This window comes from Panthera pardus, unplaced genomic scaffold (genome assembly GCF_024362965.1).
Source record: "Panthera pardus isolate Hobbes unplaced genomic scaffold, ASM2436296v1 HiC_scaffold_21, whole genome shotgun sequence".
NCBI lineage: Eukaryota > Metazoa > Chordata > Mammalia > Carnivora > Felidae > Panthera > Panthera pardus.
This window is the reverse complement of record NW_026526777.1, coordinates 37,675,147-37,696,751: the sequence shown is the minus strand read 5'-3', so window position 1 is coordinate 37,696,751 and position 21,605 is coordinate 37,675,147. Positions and strand designations below refer to the sequence as shown.

The 21,605-nt window shown below is 39.4% G+C and overlaps 1 protein-coding gene across 1 annotated transcript in view; it reads left to right on the top strand.

Moving 5' to 3' along the window:
* INTS7 (integrator complex subunit 7) overlaps positions 1 to 19,596 on the top strand; it is a 92,908-nt gene extending 73,312 nt beyond the window's left edge. Inside the window, exons 14-20 of the mRNA XM_053909140.1 lie at positions 642 to 836; positions 1,338 to 1,442; positions 2,492 to 2,559; positions 9,875 to 10,007; positions 13,665 to 13,763; positions 15,044 to 15,229; positions 18,323 to 19,596. Of these exons, the coding sequence (XP_053765115.1) occupies positions 642 to 836; positions 1,338 to 1,442; positions 2,492 to 2,559; positions 9,875 to 10,007; positions 13,665 to 13,763; positions 15,044 to 15,229; positions 18,323 to 18,610 (1,074 nt within the window). The 3' untranslated portion in view covers positions 18,611 to 19,596. The remainder of the gene's footprint in view (positions 1 to 641; positions 837 to 1,337; positions 1,443 to 2,491; positions 2,560 to 9,874; positions 10,008 to 13,664; positions 13,764 to 15,043; positions 15,230 to 18,322) is intronic.
* The last annotated feature ends 2,009 nt before the right edge of the window (positions 19,597 to 21,605 follow it).

Genomic DNA, 21,605 nt, shown 5'->3' with positions numbered 1-21,605 from the left:
CCTGCTTCCGCTCCATTTGTCAGAAATAAATAAATGTTAAAAAAATTTTTTTTTAAATTTTTTTTTTAACATTTATTTATTTTTGAGACAGAGAGAGACAGAGCATGAATGGGAGAGGGTCAGAGAGAGAGGGAGACACAGAATCTGAAACAGGCTCCAGGCTCTGAGCTGTCAGCACAGAGCCCGACATGGGGCTCGAACCCACGGACCGCGAGATCATGACCTGAGCCAAAGTCGGACGCCCAACCGACTGAGCCACCCAGGCGCCCCTAAAAAAATTTTTTTTTTAAAAGAAAGTAAGGTGGTGATAAGGGGGTTTTGGAAGAATGATAATGTCCTCGAAGTGTCCCTCAAATGATAACCTAACCGGTGATGATCGAACCAACCCACATGCTGTAGAGACTGTGAATGTAGGAAGTAAGGAACCTGAATGCTGATAAAACATACAGTTTTTCAGAGCTGATGCTAAGTATGCTAAGTTTTTCTTTCTAATATTACATCATTCCTCTTATAATGTAGGTGTTTGTTTATCCATCAGTGTTAGAGCTCCTGCTCTTATGCACAAACGGTGCCGAATACTTTTTGTCTGGCCCCATCTTGCTCTTATGTTTATTTTGTCTTATATATCTTTTTCCCCCCAGGCTGCCAGTACACCACTGAATCCTTTAAGTTTTCAGTGTGAATTTGTAAAACTCAGGATTGACCTTCTACAAGCCTTCTCTCAACTTATCTGTACTTGCAATAGCCTAAAGACAAGCCCTCCACCTGCAATTGCCACAACCATTGCCATGACCTTAGGGAATGACCTTCAGAGGTGTGGTCGCATCTCCAATCAGGTGTGTCTTAACTTTATTTTCAGTGCAGTGTTTATTTATACTTTAGAGGTTTTTGAGGTTAGTTGTGAGATGAAAAATTCTGAAATCAGCGGTTTGACTAAAAGACATTAACTATCAAATGCTTATTAACTCATCTGTCTTGCCAAAAATAGGCTGACATTTTTTTAGTGGCAAAATGATTGAAGATGTCTCAGTAGGTGCTGCATGTTTATAACTGTATTAATTGTTTTAGTGGAACTGGAAGCTAAAAAAGCAATGTTTTTTGTTTCTGTGTATTATATGTATTATTATACTTCCTTGAACGTTTACCATCTTTGTTAATTTTATTTAACAACGTTTGTAAGAATGAATGGAATGGAAATGAAAAGAGTTGAACTACTTTTGGATTTGTTTGTTTGTTTGAGGAGGGTTTTTTTTTTTTTTTTTTTTTTTGTGGTCTGTTATTATACAATAATGATAGCATGTTTGTTTCTGGTAATGGATACTTTTCCTTCTTTTCAGATGAAACAGTCCATGGAAGAATTCCGAAGCCTTGCTTCCCGATATGGGGATCTTTATCAGGCATCTTTTGATGCTGATTCAGCAACTTTGAGGAATGTGGAACTATATCCTAAACCACCTTGTTATTTCTTGTTCTCTGGAAGTATTCTTTTAAATGTAGAGTTAATGCTTCAGATGTGCTTGACTAAAAAAATATATAGTAGATAAGCCTACAAATTTATTATAATTAATAACTTCTCTTTTGAAATCTAGTATGAGCAGTACAGTTGTACTTTTTAACTTCAGCCAGGCTTTAAAAATTAATAGTGACTCAGTGGTGGCCTTTCTCCACCGCTAAGAAGAGCATCCAAAACCCGGGTCCCCCAGTGTTACATACTTGGTGCTCACTTGAGCTGCAGCGGAAAACGTAACACATTTTCCCACCAGAAAACCATTTTCTCTTTTGCATCACTTCTGTTTTCTTCATGGTGAACAACCCTGGTTCCCATCACCTTTACTAATGATCTATTATTCCATAATCTTCATTGTCCCTTTTGTTCCCTAAGCCTTCCTTGGGTTTTCCATATTTTCTTATTAGCAGCCTCAAACCCTTTTTGAAAGGAGGGCAGAGATAAATTGTTTTTAAGTTGTAGGGCCTATAAACCAGTAGTTCTGGGCCTTTTGGGTTTCTAAGTAAAAACCTTATGAATGCTGTGGACCCTCTCCTCTCCAGAATGCATTTATGCACACCCCCCAGCAGATTTGTAAAGTTGCAGTAGGGTTAACAGATCCCTTGAGCCCCAGCTTAGGAACCTCTGGGGTATCTAGAGACCATTTTGGTTGTTGCTGTTTTTAACTTTTATCAGTGAAACTTCTACATCTAAGCAGAAGAAAACCATTTCTGTGATTGAATCACAGGGCCTGTTGCTTGGTTCCCACCCCCTACCCCAACCCCACATCAGGCGGCCTCTGAAGTACTCTTCCTGGAACAGAATGTGAGAGTCACTATTATAAACAATAAAAGGGGGAAAAAATAGAGTCCCAAACTATTTGATTTGATAACATTATTGTTGCCTTCACTTAAAATGTGGTCCTCGTCTCGACTTGAACTTCAGAGAATATAAAGTCTATGTGGATTTCTCTCTTTTCATGTATAACCTTAACGTCCATCCAGACAGCAGCAGAGCTGTTTATTGATATCTCATGCAATAGAAGCCCTCATTTTGGACCCAGAATCAGCAAGGTATTTCTAATAATAGTTTACATTGAAGTGCATTTTCAAATATGTTGTCTTACCTAGTCATCACAACAGTGTTTTGGAAGAGGTTTTACAGAAGAACAAAGAACAGGGACTTCTCCAGTATTTACCTGAGGTCACAGCTACTGACAAAACATGGATTTTCCGACTCCAGTGTTTATTTACCTCCTGCCTCCTATTTTTAAAACACTGACCTGGAAAAATAACTAAGAAGAAATTCTTTGAAATTTGAATGTTTTCTTCTTGTATACTGTAACTAAATTTTGGTATGGAAAACTGGGTTAATAATATAATTAAGCTTGACATTTTTATTCTTTGGTTTCCTAAACAAAAAGATATTCCTATTTTTGCTTCATTAATATTCTTCTCTCCTCTTCCATTAACTAATTATTCAGGAATGTTCCACTGGTTTTTTTGTTTGTTTTTTTGTTTTTTTTCCCATTATACTATTCTGTTTTGGAATGTGCATTTTCAGGTGTCTGTAATTTCCAATCTAATAAGGCCTGTGATTCTAGGATCAGCTTTCTCAAAGAATACAATCAACAAAGCAGGGTAAAATTTCTCTACCCTGAAGCATTCACTCACCATTTCCTTTCCGGACAATAGCAAAGTCCTTGCTTCTGTCTTAAAATTCTGCCTACTCCTAGACTAGGCCGCTTGGCCATCTTTTTCCCCATTCATCTGATCCATTTTAATATTTTCATAACATACTAATATTTGCTTATTTTTCCTTTTATCCTGTTCTCACCAGTGTTCATTTTCCCTTCAGACCTGCAGTGCTTGTTTTTAAAAAAACAAACCCCTTCCTTTTAAGTTTCAAAGTGTGCTTACACTTTCATGTACTTTACAGAGTCTTTGCCAATTAATTGCTGATTCAAGACTCACATCACACCATTTTTTATTGTGCCATACTCATTTTACCTCTTAGCACCCAGATATCATTGTACTGTTGACTGGTATGATAGGCATGTTTTTCTCTTGATTGACTTTTTAACAGAGATTGAGTGCACTGTCAGCAGGGATGGGGTGAAGGGAGTTATCCAGCCAGCTTACTCATGCTGCTACTCTCTTTCTCACTCTTCTCCGCCCCCTCTCACTCTCCAAACCAGTTCTCCTAGCCTCTGCCCTTCATAGCAGGGAAAAGTTGGAAAAGAAAGCTTGTACCTTGAAGGAGGGTTCTTTGGGTTTCATTCTCAATAGTATACAACTGCTAAGAGTGGCTTCCTCCTAAAACTTCTGTTCTCGATATTAATATATTCTGTGCCTTCCAAGTAAAGAAGGACTTGCAGCTAAAAAAGAACCTCAAGAGGACCTCTTTTGCACTGCTGGTGGGAATGCAAACTGGCACAGCCACTCTGGAAATCAGTATGGAGGTTCCTCAAAAAATTAAAAATAGAACTACCCTACGACCCAGCAATTGCACTACTAGGTATTTATCCAAGGGATACAGGTGTGCTGTTTTGAAGGGACACATGCACCCTAATGTTCATAACAGCACTGTCGACAATAGCCAAAGTATGGAAAAAGCCCAAATGCCCATCGACTGATGAATAGGTAAAGAAGGTATGGTATATATATACAATGGAGTATTACTCGACAATCAAAAAGAATGAATCTTACCATTTGCAACTACGTGGATGGAACTAGAAGGTATTATCCTAAGCAAAATTAGAGAAAGACCGATATCATATGACTTCATTGATATGTGGAATTTAAGATACAAAACAGATGAAAATAAGGAAAGGAAGCAAAAATAATATAAAAAGGGGGGGGGGGACAAAACAGAAGAGACTCTTAAATATGGAGAGCAAACTGAGGGTTGCCAGAGGAGTTGTGAGTGGGGGAATGGGCTAAATGGGGCAAGGGACATTAAGGAAGACCCTTGTTGGGATGAGCACTGGGTGTTATACATAGGGGATGAATCATTGGAATCTACTCTTGAAATCATTATTGCCCTACATGCTAACTCACTTGGATATAAACTTTAAGGTTAATTTAAAAAAAAACTCAAGAAAAGGAGGCATAACATTGGTATTTCACTGTAGTTTTTACAAAAATGTGTCTATCTTTTTCATAGCCTAGAAGCTTTTTTGGAAGAAGGCATCTTGTCTTACTATTCAGCTTTGTATCTCTAGCACCTAATATAGTGCCTGAACCAATAACAGTAAATATGGATTATGACAGGGTAGATGTTTATAATTATGAATTGTCTACCTCATTCCAACTTTTTAGAATTATCAAGAAGAAATATTTTGAGATGGTGGTTCATTGCATTTTTCTATTCTGACTTTTTATTTGTAATAAGTCCTTTGCACTTAATCTTTATGTTACTGCCTAAAAGATAAGCGAACAGTTCCTGGCTATGACAGAATAAATAGACTGGACTTTTCCTTTTACTGCGAACAACTAAAACCTGGATAAAACATAAAAGTTTTATGTAAAACTGTAAACAGTTAACTGTTTACAGACATTGGACAATAGGAAATTCAAGAATGTCATCCCTTGGTGAAGGGACACAAATAAGGTAAACCCTACCATAGTCTTTCCTTTCTTTTCCCTGGAGGCACTCAGCAGAACACAGTGGTCTTGCTTAGTTGAAGAGATAGGAATCAGGGCTCAGGGAACCAGAAGAAGCTAGAACTTGCAGGACAGAATACAGGGGAGAGAAAGCAGCTTTCCAGGGAAAGAGCTCCAGAAATTTCATAGGCTGTGATTCTTTGGCTGAAGATTAGCATATGTGTACTAAGATACACATATGTAAGGGAAACTGCACAAGGCCAGGCAAAAAACAACTACTGGGGGAAGAATGATGACCAGAAGTTATAAGCTGAACAATTCCTAGAGTTCACACATGTCTGAGAAATGTTTTGAGTTCCACCTAGCCAAATGGAGAGACCTTATTGAACACTGAGAGCATTCAGAAGAAACACCAGAAGGGTCACACCACCTTAGCAGTAGGGCTAAACTAAGTCTAGAGCAGTCTTTCAGATAAGCTTTAAATGAATCAGGATTATATACAAGTAACTTGACTGTCTACCAAAACAAAATTTAACATTCTCTAAAGACAATAAAATAAAAAGTTCAACAGTATAAAATCCACACTTGTAGCATCAGATCAAGAATTATTAGACATGAGAGGAAGCAGGAAAATGTGACATAACCAGGAGAAAATTAAGTCATTTAGGAAAAAGACTCAACAAATGACAGATGATGGAATTTACAGAGTTGGACTCTAGAATAGCTATTACTAATATTTTCAGAGATTTAAAGGTAAAAGATAACATAATTAGGAGAAAAATTAAAGATGTAAAAAGGACCAAATGGAATTTCTAGAGCTAAAAAATACAGTATCTTGATTTTGCCTTTATTTTTGAAAGATAATTTTGATGGATATAGAATTCAACTTTGGGTTAGGTTTAATGGTACATTCGATATTGCAAGAGAAAAGTTCAGTGAACTTGGAAGACGTAACAATAAAAACTACCCAGACCGGACAGTGAAATAAGAAACAGCCTGAAAAACAACAGAGTCAAAACTAGCCTGTGGAACAGTATCATTTGTACTAATATATACATGTAACCACAAATCCTAGAAAGAGGGGAATGAAGGAAAGGGAAATATTTAAATGGCTGAAGTTTTTAAATGTTTAATTAAAAATGTAAACCCACAGATTCAAGAAGCTTAACAAACCACAAGTAAGGTAAACAAAGAAAACCATAACAAGCCATACATTGTAATCAAATTGCTGAAAACCAGTGATGAAGAGAAAAAATTTAAATGGAGAAAGGGAGTGCATAGAAGGGAAGAAAGATCAGAAATCCACTGATTTCTCATCAGAAATAATGCAAGCCAGAAGACAATTAGAACATCGTTAAAGTTATGAAAGTGAAAAAGGTAACCCAGTATTCTATATTCAGTAAAAATTACCCTTCAGTAATTAAGACTAAATAAAGGCCTTTTCGGACAAAATCTGAGAAAACTTGTTACCACCAGATGTGCACTACTAGAAATGTTAAGTTCTTCAGGCTGAAGTGAAACCATTTCCACTGTAAACTTAGAGCCACAAAACAGAGTGAAGGGCACTGGAAATGGTAAATATGTCACTAAATATAAAAGACTTCTTTCATTTTTTTAAAGTGTTGATCATTCAAAACAATAATAACTATGGGAGTTTATAACATGTGGAAGTAAAATGTAGGAAATAAGACATGACAGGGAGGGGATTGCTGTATGATTTTTATGTTTTACATGAAGTAGCATATAGAAAATTATTTGAAGATAACTTGTGATAAACTAAGGACGAATAAACTCTAGAGCAACCACTAAAAAATAAAACAAGCCAGGAGATGAGGTAAAATGAAATACTAAAAACAACAACAGAAACAAACCCAGTTAATCCAAAAGAAGATGGGGAAGACAGGATAAAAAGAAACCGTGAACAGATGGAAAAGTAGAAAACAAATTACAAGATGGTAGCCATAAACCCAATCATACCAGTTATTACAGTAAATGTAGTCTTACTCTAAATAAAATCAGAGATTACCCTACTGAATACAAAAGCAAACCCAACTGTCTGCTCACCACAAGTAACCCATTATAAAGACACAGATAAAAGTAAACATAAGGACAGAAAAGTATATATCCTGAAACTCTAAAAGCTGAAGTGACCATATTAATATCATACAAAATAGACCTCAGTACAAGGTACATTTCATCATAATAAAGGAATCCATCCATCAAGAAGACATAGTTCTAAATATGTACAAAGAAACATGAAGCAAAAACTGGCAGAACTGAAAGGAGAAATAAATCCACAATTATCAAGTTTTCAACACTTCCTCTGTGAGTAAAGAACAGCTTGTCAGAAAATTTCTTAGGATGTAGAAGACTTGAACAACACTATCAATCATCTTGACCTAATTGACATGTACCAAAAGCAGCGTATATGTTCTTTTCAAGTGCATTTGGAACATTTAATGAGATAAACCATACACTGGGCTAGAAAACAAATCTCAATGAACTTTTAAAAGTGTTGAAATCATACAGAATATGGTATCTGACAATTAAGTTAGAATTGACTAACAAAAACGATCTCCGGAAAATCCCCACACATTTAAATATTAAATAAGACTTCTGAATAACCTAACTGGTCAAGAAATCAGAAGAAAAATTAGAAAATATGTTAAAACAGGATGAAAATGAGAACACATATCAAAACTTGTGGGATGCAGCGAATGCAGAGCCTGGAGGGAAATTGACAGCTTTAAATGTTTTTATATAACATAAAAAGTTTAGAATCAGTGATCTAAGTTTCTACCTTATCTGATGCTACAAAAAGAAAGCAAATTAAACTCAATAATTTGAAGGAAAGAAGTAACAAAAATATGAGCACTGATAAATGAATTAGAAATAAATAGTGGAGAAAATCAATGAAACCAAAAGCTGGCTCTTTGAAAAGACAATGAAACTGATAAAACCAGTTAGTCTGAGTGGTAAAGGAACACAAATTACCGATACCAGAAATCAAAAACACCAGACCAAGTCCTATAACTGTTAAAAGCCATAATAAGGGAATAACAGTTTTCATGAACACAGACACAAAAACTTTTAACAAGACATGTGCAGATTGAATCCAGCAATATCCAAAAGATAATGCATCAGAACTAAGTAGGTTTTATCCCAGGAATACCAGGTTAACAATAGAAGACCAAATGGTGTAATTTACCATATTGCATAATAAAGGAGAAAAGCTGAAGCGGAGAGCTTAATAAACATTTCAAGTCTTACTATGAAGCTATAGTAATTAAGACTATATGATATTTGTTTGATGGTAGAATGGAGAGACCACTCACATATGTGATCATTTGATTTTTGACAAAGGTACCAAGGTCCTTCAACTTACATCTTAATGAAGTTCATTTCTTAAGTAAATGAATGCTTTAGTAGGAGGTAGAGCAGTATATTCTGAATTTAGACCCTTTTGGTAGCAGGTAACTCCGTAAAAGACTTTAGTTTCTTTATGCTTTTTGTGTATAGTTTTCCTTAGAGTCCTATAAATGAGGTTCAGTTCTTGTCTTATTGGAACTTAAGATACAGTACAGAGCAGGAAACAAAGCTTTGGAGCCAGGCCAATACAAACATGAATCCCTTGTCATTCACTCCTAGCTGTATAAATATGTCCATGTGATTTCATCACATTGAGCCGCATATGCATGAACTATAGGTAACTTGTGATGCCTGTCTCCTAGAGTGGTTGTGGTGGTTAACTGAAATAACCTGTCTAAAGTACCTAAGGGAAGTGCTTTAGTTATGCCTTTAACACACCACTTGATGTTAAGAGGATAATAAGAGAGGGGCGCCTGGGTGGCTCCGTGAGTTGAGTGTCTGACTCTTAGTTTTGGCTCAGGTCATGATCTCATGGTTTGTGACATTGAGTCCCACATTGGGCTCTGTGCTGACAGCGTGGAGCCTGCTTGGGATTCTCTACCTCTCTCTGTCTCTGCCCCTCCCCTGCTCACTCGCATGTTCACACTTTCTCTCTAAACAAATAAACGTTTTTTAAAAAGGATAATAAGGAAATAATAAGAACAGTTATGCCCAGTGTGGCCGAATTACCTATGTTGCATTTTCAAATAACCGCCTTGAAGTTTAGTTGGAATACAAAAGGTTTGCTTTCTTTTTTCACTTAGGAAGACTTTCAAAAACACTTTTAGGTCTGAGGCAGTAGAGGAAGAAAGAAGGAATCTCGGTAAAACTTTCCAGCATGCTCTATATACTAGCTCTCCCCTGAACATGCCTGTGCCTTTCACATCCATGCTGTGGATCCATGCCGTTTCCACAGCCACAAATGCCCTCCACACTTCCACCTCTCCACATCTCCATCCTGCTAGCCCGCTAATTTGCTCAGGACCTGTCTCTTCTGTGGCATTCCTCCCCTCCCTCCATGTGCTGATCTGTTATTTATAGATCCTCACTGGTTATTTGGCACTTATGGATAATTACCTTTTCAAATGTCTTAGGTCTCCTTCCCCTCATGGCACAGACAGGGTTTAAACATTTTTCTACTACCTAACACCAAAGTGATTAGACTTACAGAATTTGAAGTCAGGTCTGGGTTTGAATTCCAGGCTTATTACTTAACCTCTCCAAGCCTCAGTTTCCCCCCACCTGTAAAATGGAACAACCGTGCCTACGTCGTTATTTTACAAATTAAATGAGAACATGTGCAAAGTGCCTGACACATGTAGACATTGAAGTAGTGACTATTTTGGTTGATTAATTGATACTGATTTGACCTCAGTTTCCAGGAATACGGATCTACTGGAGCGGCCCATGCTGACAGTGAATATGAGAGGAGAATGATGTCTGTGTATAATCATGTCTTGGAGGAAGTGGAATCACTCAATCGGAAATATACCCCTGTTTCTTACATGGCAAGTGACATTTGTTTTATTGAGTTTTCATTACATAGATAGAAGTGGGTTTTTATCCAACACTTACTAACCATGTGAATTCGTCGAATTCCCCTCTCTGCCTGTTTTCTGCTGTGCCTATTTTGTAAGGGTTAATAATTGCTGTGAGGATGAAATGAGCTAATCCATGGAGCACTTAGCACATCTCTCACTGCTATAGAGTTACGTTAATGTGTCAAATCTGCTCTACCAGAATGCACTTTTTTTTTCCTTTTAACAATTGAACTGAAGTTGCAATAGTTCTCAACCCTGGCTACACGTTAGAATCACTTTGGGAGTTTTTTTAAAAAAATAAATCACTACCCAGGCCCCACTCCAGACCAAGTAACTTTGAATCTCCGCAGTTGAGGCCCAGGCATTAGTATTTATAAAAAGCTCCCAGGTGATTGATTCTGTCCTGCCACCAGGGTTGAGAACCACTGGCCAATTGAAACAGAACTGTGCTCGTCATCTACAAGGCAGTGAATCACTTCCTGCCAGATGATGCCACTGATGTCCTTTTAGCCTGCTGAATCTATTGCCTTTGGCCCTGTTCAGCTCTTCCTCTTCCTTCAGTTTCCTCCATCACAGGACAGACTGACACACCTTCACCCAGATTTTCTCCTCCCTGTCTGGCCATTCCCCAAGTGTCTTAGTCAGCTCAGGCTCCTGTATCAAAATACCTGTAGACAGGCTGGCTTAAACAACAGGCACTTCTCTCTCATGGTTGTAGGGGCTGGAAAGTCCAGAACAAAGGTGGCAGCCAGTTTGGTTCCTGGTGACAACCCTCTTGCTGGCTTGTGGACAGCCACCTTCTCACTGTGCCCTCACACGTGGAAGAGAAAGGGAGCTCTGGTCTCTTTTTTTCTTGTAAGGACACTAATCGCATCATGGGGCCCCATCCTCATGACCTCATCCAACCCTCATACCCTCCCAAAAGCCATGTCTCCAATTACCAACATATTGGGAGATAGGGCTTCAATGCAGGAGTTTGGGGAAGCCACACATTCAGCCCATAACACCCCATCTGTGACCTTATACCTTGGAGAGTTTCCCTTGCCTTGGCTACCCATTAGATGCTGACATTCCCTGTAGCTCTTTTCTGGCTCCCGCTCTTCTCGCTCTGTACTCTCACCCGTTATCAGGTGTTTAAGAAGAAATTGGTAAGGTATGTTGTTGAAGAGTTAGATTAGATTTTCAGGACAGATACATTCCCTGACATAAGATCGTCAATACGTATTTGCTGAGTTGAATTGACCTGGGTGGTTGTTTGACAGAGACTTGGTTGCTAAGGGACAGAATAAAGATTCTCTTTGAAGGAAATACACACATCCATGCAAGACATTGATTAGATGTCAAAAAATATAAAGGCTGGGGGCACCTGGGTGGTTCATTCGGTTGAGCATCCTACTCTTGGTTTCAGCTTGGGTCATGCTCTCACGGTTCGTGTGTTCAAGCCCCACAGCTTGGGATTCTCTCTCTGCCCCTCCCCCTACTCTTGCACATGCCCTCTCTCTCTCTCTCTCTCTCTCTCTCTCTCTCTCTCTCTCTCTCTCTCTCAAATAAACTTTAAAAAAAATACAAAGGCTGTAAAGTATCAGACTCAACAAAGAAGAGCGTGTTGGTGCTATGCTAGTCCTCCTTCTGGCTTACTAACTACACTACGTGCCTCCGTATTTCCAGACTGTTAACTATAATGGTAATCTGCTCCTAACACACCTATGCACATGTGCCCAAGGGGCCATCGGCCTCAGAGGCACTCCACACTCTCCATATGGGGAATTGCAAAATCTGCCTCCATTCTTTTAAAAGAGAGAATGGTGCCTTTTTGCCCCAGAACAGCCTGAGGGCACTTGGGTCCCCTAAGTCCAGCCTTTAAAGAGGTTTCTCTCCTAAAATACTGTTGGCATCAGACTTCCACCACCAGTAGGATGTCCCTGCAAGTGCTTCCCAGATTCCTCGTTGCAGGAAGGTGAATAATGTTGCCTTAGCAGTTAAACCTGAAGAAATAGACCCAATGTGTTTGAATCTGTGTTGTGGTTTTCTCAAGTACTAGACCTGGCATTTGTATTAGGAGTCTCTTGGGCGCGAAATGTTCAACACCCTGAAACCAATAAGGAGCGGATTCTTCTGGCCTAGAGCCTTAATGCCCAGCTGTTTAAAATTGTTCACAAACATAGGCAACTAGGTGGCACTGTGCTTAGAATCAGCAGCTCAGAAGGGCAGACAGCACAGTAGAGTGGCTTGCAGCTTCAGGCCATTGGTGGGGAAGTAGACTGAGGAGGGGAGGGGAGGGTACGCCAACAGGAGCAGTTCTAGGTCACCTCAAGTTACAAGTGTTCTGATGGTGCTGTAATTTTTTTTTTCTCTTAAGTTTGCAAACCATTGGTGAAATAGAAAACATCACTGAACTAAGAGTCAAGCAACCCAGGTTCTAGTCCCAGCTTGTCCCATTACCTGTCTGGGTGACCTGTGTTATCAGCAGAATTGAGGATTAGACTGGGTGATCTTTGCAGTATCTTTGACGGTGTCACAGTTGTATGTTCATCTCCAAACTCACCAAGTTGGATACATTAAATACGTACAGTTTTTTGTATGTCGGTCATACCTCAATAAAGTGGTTTTAAATACATACATACATACATACATATAATATCTCAGAACTCTTTTAAGTTCTAGTTGTGTGGCTCCTCTTACTAAGACTCAAAGGATTCATTGTAGTGATTCTCTTCAGCTATGCTGGGATTTTCAAAACTCAGTTAAATTTGTGAAATAGATATTTGAAATAAAGTATTCTATTAAAATTTCAGAATTCCGTAGAGTTGGACTGTATTGTCATTCTTCATCTGAATTCCAGTAAGTTTCCCCCATTGCTCACTCTGGGGCTATAGGGACAGGGAAGCCACCATGTGGAGATGGAGATGGAGATGGGATGGAAGAATGAGGACGTCAGGGTTCGTGGGATTTGGTGTCTGGCCTCGGACATCGATATACTGCTCTGGCTTCTTTACCATATTTTCTTTATCCTACTTTAACATACAATAGTTACTCTATGTTGTAGTAACTAAAATCATTATATAATAATATATCTAATAGTTCTAAGTGTTATGGAAATGCAAAGTTTGTGCATTATTTTGCCTTGAGGATTTTCTTCTACATTTACTTTTTATTTTATCGAATATACTTCAAAGTAAAGTAAAAATCTGCAATTGTATTCCTTGACATGAGAGATTTGGCAAACATTTGGGTGTTATGCCTATTTCCTGATAGGTATGTACCTTTGCAATAATCATAGGACCATTTGTACTTTAAAAAAAAATTTTTTTTAACGTTTATTCATTTTTGAGAGATGGAAAGAGACAGAGCATGAGTGGGGGAGGGGCAGAGAGAGAGAGAGAGAGGGAAACACAGAATCGGAAGCAGGCTCCAGGCTCTGAGCTGTCAGCACAGAGCCCGACGTGGGGCTTGAACTCACAGATTGCGAGATCATGACCTGAGCCAAAGTCAGACGCTTAACCAACTGAGCCACCCAGGTGCCCCAACCATTTCTACTTTTTAAACTTCTTCCTTAAAGTACCATTTGTTGATGAAATTTGGAAATTTATTTTTATTTGACTTAGTTTCTTTTCTTCCCCCCAGCATACAGCATGCCTCTGCAATGCCATCATTTCCTTGCTGAAAGTTCCTCTTTCATTTCAGAGATATTTTTTCCAGAAACTGCAGTCTACCAGCATCAAGGTAATAATAGCAAGAATAGAGGTTAATACTGATTAAAAACCCAGTTACCTTTTGAAGAATATGTGGGATAGAGCTCTGCTTCAGGATCTTACCTTTGGTTTTGATGAAACTTGCAGCCTTTAGTTGTGAATTTCTTCTCCCTTTACTGAGTGGTTTGGTGAAAGGAACGGGATTTGGGGATTAAACCCTCTCCCTTGTGACCTGTCAGTGCCAGATGCAGTGAGACGGGTGTTTGGGTACCTGGAGCTCTGTCCCTTGTCTCCAAGAATAATTTGAGAGGTTTCATGATAGTCACCTACAAGGATCTTGAGCTGAGTCCGTGTGTGATTGGACTTTCCAGACCCAGAATAAATCAGGTCCAATAAAACATCACCAGTCCTACCTCCAGGGCACTTTTGTCTGTGAATATCCAGTTTTGAGGAGCTGGCCAATGAGAAGAGCTAGTATTTGAAAATATGTAAGCCACTCAACATTCAAAAATGTATTTTTGATTCAGAGAATGGAATTTTTGGGAAAGGAGGAAAACTGTCACCCGCAAGAGGTTTTCTAGGTTATCCCTGGCAGTAAATGTCTTCCGTGCACTTTGCATATCCATTCGAATGTTTTGGGTTGCATTTCAGAATGACGTGAATAATAAGGAAAATTGATTACCTTAGGTAAGAAGTGTGCAGGGTTGATTGAGGCAATGCTCAACATTATCAGAAAGACCCAATTTCTTCCATCTCTTCATTTAGCAGAATTTGGGCTTTCAGTAGTTTAAGTGTATTGGGGATTTTAAATATGTTTTTAAATAAAAAACTACTCTAATGAGAGGTTTGAAATTGACTTTTATACCATTGTGACTTGATTTTATGTGTAATCCTAGAATATTAAGTACGTTTGCCTTTGAATTTAGTGTATTTAAAATTACAAAAGACCAGAGGACAGCCTCTAGATATGAAAATTTACATGATGCATTTCTGTACTGGAATTGGTTCCTTGTCAAAGAAAGGCCCCACCACAGAAATGGGCAAGAATAGTGCCTTCACTTTTTTCTAATCCTCTTTTACCCTCACACAGAACTGGGGTTTGACGTAGAAAACACAGTGGTATTTAAAAGGAAGCATTAGGAGAAGGAACCCTTGACCTTAAAGGTACATCTGCCTGCTTGTCCTGGCATAGCCAGGTCGTTAGTTGTATGTGTAACGTTGTAACCTGTAAATAATAATTAGCACAAACTTGTCTGTCAGGAGAGAGCTTGCTCTTGCTTGTTAGCATTTATTTTAATGTTGGTATTCTAGCTTGCTCTGTCGCCGTCCCCCCGGAACCCTGCAGAGCCCATCGCGGTCCAGAATAACCAGCAGCTGGCACTAAAGGTAGAGGGAGTGGTTCAACATGGATCAAAACCAGGACTCTTCCGCAAAATTCAGTCCGTCTGTCTGAATGTTTCTTCTACACTACAGAGTAAATCTGGACAAGACTACAAGGTAATTTAGAAAAGAGGCAGAGTTATGATGTGGATTTTATCAACTTACATTAATGGAAGTTTTCTAGTGCTAAGCAGACTGCAGTTACACCTCCTAACAGATGAGATACGGACACAAGTTAAAAGTACGTTCTGAGGCTTGAGGGGGCTCGTGAACAGCACTTCTCTTTTCCCTGCCTGAGCCAGCTGATGGAGAAACATCCAGGCAGACAGTAATCAGATACGAGTTTTATTATTATAGCTGTCGGGAAACCCCGCTCAGGTATCTGGCAACAGGGACTTCTAGCTTTGTACCACTGAATTTTCCCACCAGCCTCAGCCCGCACACACAAGAGCCTGCCCCTGTAAAACTGATGGTAGGAAGGAGCGCCCTGAGTCCCAGAGAAGGCAAAGAGAAGATCTTAGCTCCCCGTGCTCAGTTCCTACCCAGAAACTCCCCATCAGTAGGATTTACCTCCTTCCCTGGAGACCAGTACTGCCCATCTAATGAAAAGTCCCTCCACATGGAGGGAAACCTCAGGACTGAGGGAATAAGTGCTCCCTTTCCCCCAAAAAGCACACATCGAATTATTTTTCTCTATTTTAAGGGAATTGTAGCATTTTCCCCCAAAAAGGCTATACAACATTGACAGGCATGGTCAGATAAAGTAAAATCTTTCCTTAAGGGTGTAACCCTAGGAATTGGCTGCTTTGAGAAATCACGAGGTAGGTAACCAAAAATCGTGCTTGCTTTGTTAGCCGAGACCGGGATGCTGAGTACTGTGGAATACCAGTATTCCAAATGCAGAGTGTTCCTTTCTGTGGACATCTCTTTCTGGTTCCTTGATGGTTTATTCACAGTAAATGGAACAAGGGAACAAGTACACAGTTGTAGGGACGGAGTTGTTCAGATGCCCACATTGGTTGTATCCGGGTTTATTGTGGGCACGCTTGAACTGAGCTCCATAGCAAGGAAAGGAGTATTAGTAGAAATATAAAAAGAGAGCATTTTATTCTCTTTGGTGGTTTTAGGCTAAAAACCCAAGAGAAGGTGTGGCTTAGGCCGTTTTTACTTTCTTTACTTTGGTAACTTTCTCCTCCTTCTTTGCCCACTCTGATATGGCTCAGCCTTTATTCTCTTCTCTTCCTCTCTGACTCCCACAACACGGAGCATGGTGCCTTATGTAGCAAATATTTGATGAATGATGAAAAAAAAATCATTTACTGTATTTGGAGTACAACTGCTATGTTCGTGGGTGATCCCTGTTGTCACAGAAGATCCTAGTGAGAATTTACATAGTTAACTTACCCCTTTCAACAGCTGTCTCCTCACTTTGAGTTTGAGAGAACAGTAACGATGATTCTTATTGTTCCTTGTATATGATTTCCACTCTTAAGAAAAAAAACTTCAAACCAGTCTTCTGCTTATTGACTTCCCTCTGGAGGCATTGCTTAATGCCCGGAAGCTGATATAAGTTATATAGGACAGGATTGCTCTGTTGTGTTACATGCAGTGAGTTCTCAACTTGAAATGCATCATCCATTCAGAGCGATCAGGTTGCCTTGGCCTATTTCTGGTCCTTTTAAGGAAGTTCTTGTTTGGTAGGCATGTTGTTTAGGGACATAAAACCCCTATAGAAGTTGTGCAAACAAACAAAACCGGGCTTATAAATCTAAGATCTTGAATTGGTCAGTGACTTCATTCCATTGCTGTTACGGAAAGATTAACCTGTTCCCTGAGTCACAAAGCTTCAGGGCACATTTATATCATTAATTATACAACAGAAACACACACATAAATGTAGAACAATCTGGCCAAATATTCATTAAGGTTACCTGTGTATGCATTCTCAGAATAAGTGTCTCTCTTAACATACTTCATCTTAGGTACAGGTCAGGGTATACCAGCAAGTGTTACTCTGTTCTTTGAAGGACAAAGGCATGAGTGTCTAGCTACATAAGTGAACAAGCCCATAAATCTGTATTTTAGAATATATTGTGCTGCCCATCTGAACAAGACACTGATTATTAAATGAGCACTGTACAAGTTATAAAGTTAATTTGTTTTAAAGAGGGAGGGTTGACTGTATTAAGTAATACAAAATCAGACTGGCTAGGAGGAGGAACCCTAACTTGTATTTACTTAGAGTTATGTTCTTTTTCAGTCTCTTAGATTTCAAACTCCCTGAAACAGGTGATTGTACCCTGTTTCTTCAGAATTTCTCTTTACAGACTAAAGAAAGATGGGAATCAGAGTTGGGGTTGGGTAAGCAAGTGTAAGAGGGGAATATTCTTTTCCACCCTCTTACGGTCTCCGGCTGGGCCTACGATTAAACTAACATTAAGGCACATTAACAGGAGAAAAGCATACAAGTTTGTTAGAATTGTACACATACATGGGAGTCTTCACAGGCAATGGAAACCCAGAGAAGTGACCAGAGCAGAAAGCTTATGTAACTTTTAGACAAAGAAACAGTAAATTTGTGGAGACTTAAAACAAATGGGCAGTAAAGAGGTGGGGACTGACTGGGAGAGAGATGGGGCGGCAGTCCGTGCATTTCAACCTTGATTCCCAGTCTCTGGTGATAAGGATGTTCTCCTTCTCTTGGTACAGAGAAGGCACCTTTCTCATGGGAGGTTTTATGGCCTGTTTTAGGTAAAAATGGCAAGGTCAGAGACCCTTCCTACATCCTCTGTTTCGCAAGTGCCTTTAGTTGAAAAGAATCAATGTGCCAAAGCAGCATTGTTTTGAAGAGGCGTGTCCTGAGCTCCTTCACAAGGAGGAAAGGCAGCATATGAAGGGGTCGAGACAGGCTCTGGGAGCTTGTTCTGGTAGTGAGGAGGTAGTATCACTTAGTGATAAAGAGTGTAGGCTCTGGAGTTCACCTGCCTTGGTTCAGATGCCAGTTCCACTACTCATTAGCTGTGTGACCTTGGAGAAATGACTTAACCTCTCTGCCTCAGTGTTTTTATCTGTAAAACAAGGATAATAATAGTACCTACACCTCTTGGTTGTTTGCAGGGATTAAGTAAGCGCTTAGTACAGGGCCTACCTCACAGTAAGCACTCAGTACATATTAGCTATTACTATTATTTAACAATTTTTTCGTTCCAGATACCCATTGACAATATGACCAATGAGATGGAGCAGAGGGTTGAACCTCATAATGATTACTTCAGTACTCAATTTCTGTTGAACTTTGCTATCCTTGGAACACACAACATTACAGTGGAATCTTCTGTGAAAGATGCCAATGGTATTGTATGGAAGACGGGTCCCAGAACTACCATATTTGTAAAATCCCTGGAAGACCCTTATTCCCAGCAAATTCGCCTACAACAACAGCAGGCCCAACAACCATTACAACAGCAGCAACAACGAAATGCCTACTCACGGTTTTAGCCACATGATGAATGCACTACAGACTTTACAGGAATTGATCAAATGGGCAAAAATAATTTGATTTTTCATATGGATTAAGATATAAAAGAATGTGGAGTCCATCTATTCATTGGTTTCTATAATGTCATACTCTGGCGAAGAAAAAGAGTTGGTTTTTCTTTAAAAATTTAATTTGAGAAATAATTGGATTCCTAGCCAGAAAGACGCTTTCCCCTTGTTCCTTCTCAAACCATGTCCTTTATCTTCTGTTTGACATTTTCATTGTTTTTCTGTTGCTGAGCCTTTCTTTCTCTTTCAAGAAAAGTCATGTGTTGGGATCACTGAATTCATATATTTGACTGATTTGTCCACCAAAACACATCACTCACTACCTGGCACAGACCTCTCATTCTGAGCTAGGCATTGGGAAGTGCTGACTAGTTGGTACGGAGGAGTCTGTGGGAGTAGAAACCGAGTTCTCCCCTAGACTGACTTCAGTGTGTCCCCTGAAACATCCAGTTTTCTGGGCTTTGAGAGGAAGCCGTCTAGCAGAATTGAAACATCCTGCTACATTATTTCAACTATTCACCTATATTTCTCTGTGCTAAAGCAATCTTAATTTATTGTTTTAGTATTTAATTGACCCCCCCCAAAACCAGCTAACAGTTACAAAGATTGGCAAGTAATCATTTGTGTTTTCTAATATTTGTTTATATTATAGAGTTTTTACATTATTTCCAAGAGTGAAAAAAATCACTCACATGTAATATCTTAATCTTTTAAATTAGGAGGGCAGATCTTTTGATTGGTTTGGTTTCTTAAGTTATGTAATGCTAGACTTGATTGTCTAGAAAGAACAATCTATAGCACAACCTCAATTAGTTGGGATGCTCAGGGAATAGAAATTTTCTGGTTAGCCAGAAAATCCCTTTTTTTCTATCTCAATACTGGTTGAAAACCATTATATAAAATATAATAATAATAAACTTTCTTGTCTTAACACAGTATACTAGATGTATTTTACCTGTTCGTTCTCGGTTTGGGATCATTCAGTGCTTGGGATCATGGTTTCCAAACAGCAGGGATCGTAGGGTTGTGCATGTTCATGACGTGTGTGGGGCAGTTGGGCTGGAAGCAGTTCCCGAGATGGAGCTGGGCACCTTCCCTAGAGGGTCCCTTTTTATTTATTGATTTCTTTTTCTTTTTCTTTTTTTTTTTTCCAATATATGAAGTTTATTGTCAAATTGGTTTCCATACAACACCCAGTGCTCATCCCAAAAGGTGCCCTCCTCAATACCCATCACCCACCCTCCCCTCCCCTCCCCCCCCCCCCCCCCCCCCCCCCCCCCCCCGTCAACCCTCATAGAGATTCCCTTTTTAAATAAATCTCCCATTTCCTTTGTTTGTGTTTTGTACTTTTTTTCCCTTTAAAGTCAACATTGGCTCAAAGAAAAAAAAAAATGAGTTGGTATTTCTTTTTCCCTTGTCATGTTGCCTCCAGGGATGAGAAGTGATTGGCGATTCGGGTCCCTCTGAGATTGCCGGGCTCGGGTGAGCTATTGTCCCTCTTCGCCATTGGCCAGCCAGAACATCATGGCAAAACGTACGAATCTCCAGTGTTGACTGTAGATGGCATCCCTTTATGTTCAGCCCCGTTGTACACAGTGCACGGTGTGCACAGTTGTGATAGCATCTGAGGGCACAGGCCTTAGGAAGAACCGCCAGAGGGGTGTGGAGTAGGCTACAAACCCCTTGACCTGCCAGGCGTGGAAAGAGCTGACTCAGCAAGCACAGGTTGTCCTTTTAGCTCTGATGAATTAGCTGAGTTACCTTGGGCAAGTTACTCAATCTCTCTAGGCTAGTTTCCTTGTCTCTAAAATGACTGAATTAGACTGGATCTCTTCAAGTCAATCTAGAGTTTTTATCAGGTGACTGAAAGACTAAAAGACCAAAAAAAAAAAAAAAAGATTCTTAAATTAGGGGAGAAATTTTTTTTTTTAATTAAGTGTCTATTTTCAGAATGAAATTTTATAATGTCGTTGTCAGGTTTCTGGTACTGTTTTGAAGCAGAATTCTCAAGAGGCAAATCTTGTAAGCCTCCAGCCCTCCCCAGTTCCCTTGAGACCTGCCCAAATTTTATGTTCTTTTTTTTTTTTTTAAACCATTTATTGTTTTTTTTGAGAGAGAGAGAGACAGGACACGAACAGGGGAGGGGCAGAGAGAGAGGGAGACACAGAATTCGAGGCAGCTCCAGGCTCCAAGCTATCAGCACAAGGCCCGACATGGGGCTCGAACTCAAAAACCGTGAGATCATGACCTGAGGTGGAGTCAGACGCTCAACCGGCTGAGCCACCCAGATGCCCCCCAAATTTTATGTTCTTAAAAGACCAGCTTTTGATAGCTGTAGTTATAAACTCTTTGATTTGGTGCACTGTAGGAATTAATCCAAATAGTTCAAAGTATGAAAATAACTCTGTGAAGCAAAAAAGGCTATTTTAATTGAGTGTGTCCATTAGACCCAGGGTTAGAATTCTGAGTTTATGTTTGGTATCATGTCTACTGCATTTCTGGCATCAACTGTTAAGCAATTATTTGAAGTAAGGGGAAATTGTGTTTATAATTTCTACACTATAATTATAAATGAAAAAGAAAGATGAAGGAACGAAAGATACATGTATACTGATTGTGAAGTGAGCGTGTTCTGTGAATTTACAAATACGGATAAAAAAGGGTATTGGCCAATCGATTCTAGGGAAGACAGGGCTGATTTTTCTGTGTTTAGTCATTTTGCAGTATAACCTGGGGGGTCGGAGCACAGCCTTTGGAGCTACACCGTCTGGGTCCAAATCCTACGTACCTAACTTTGTGACCTTGCACAGGCTACTTGATACTTGATATCTCTCTGCCTCAGTTTCCTTACTCCTAAAATTGAGAAGTTTAATAGTGCTTCATGGGATAGGTGTGAGGATTAAGTGAGTTAACATAGACGTAGTATAGGAAAGCAATTAGAACAACC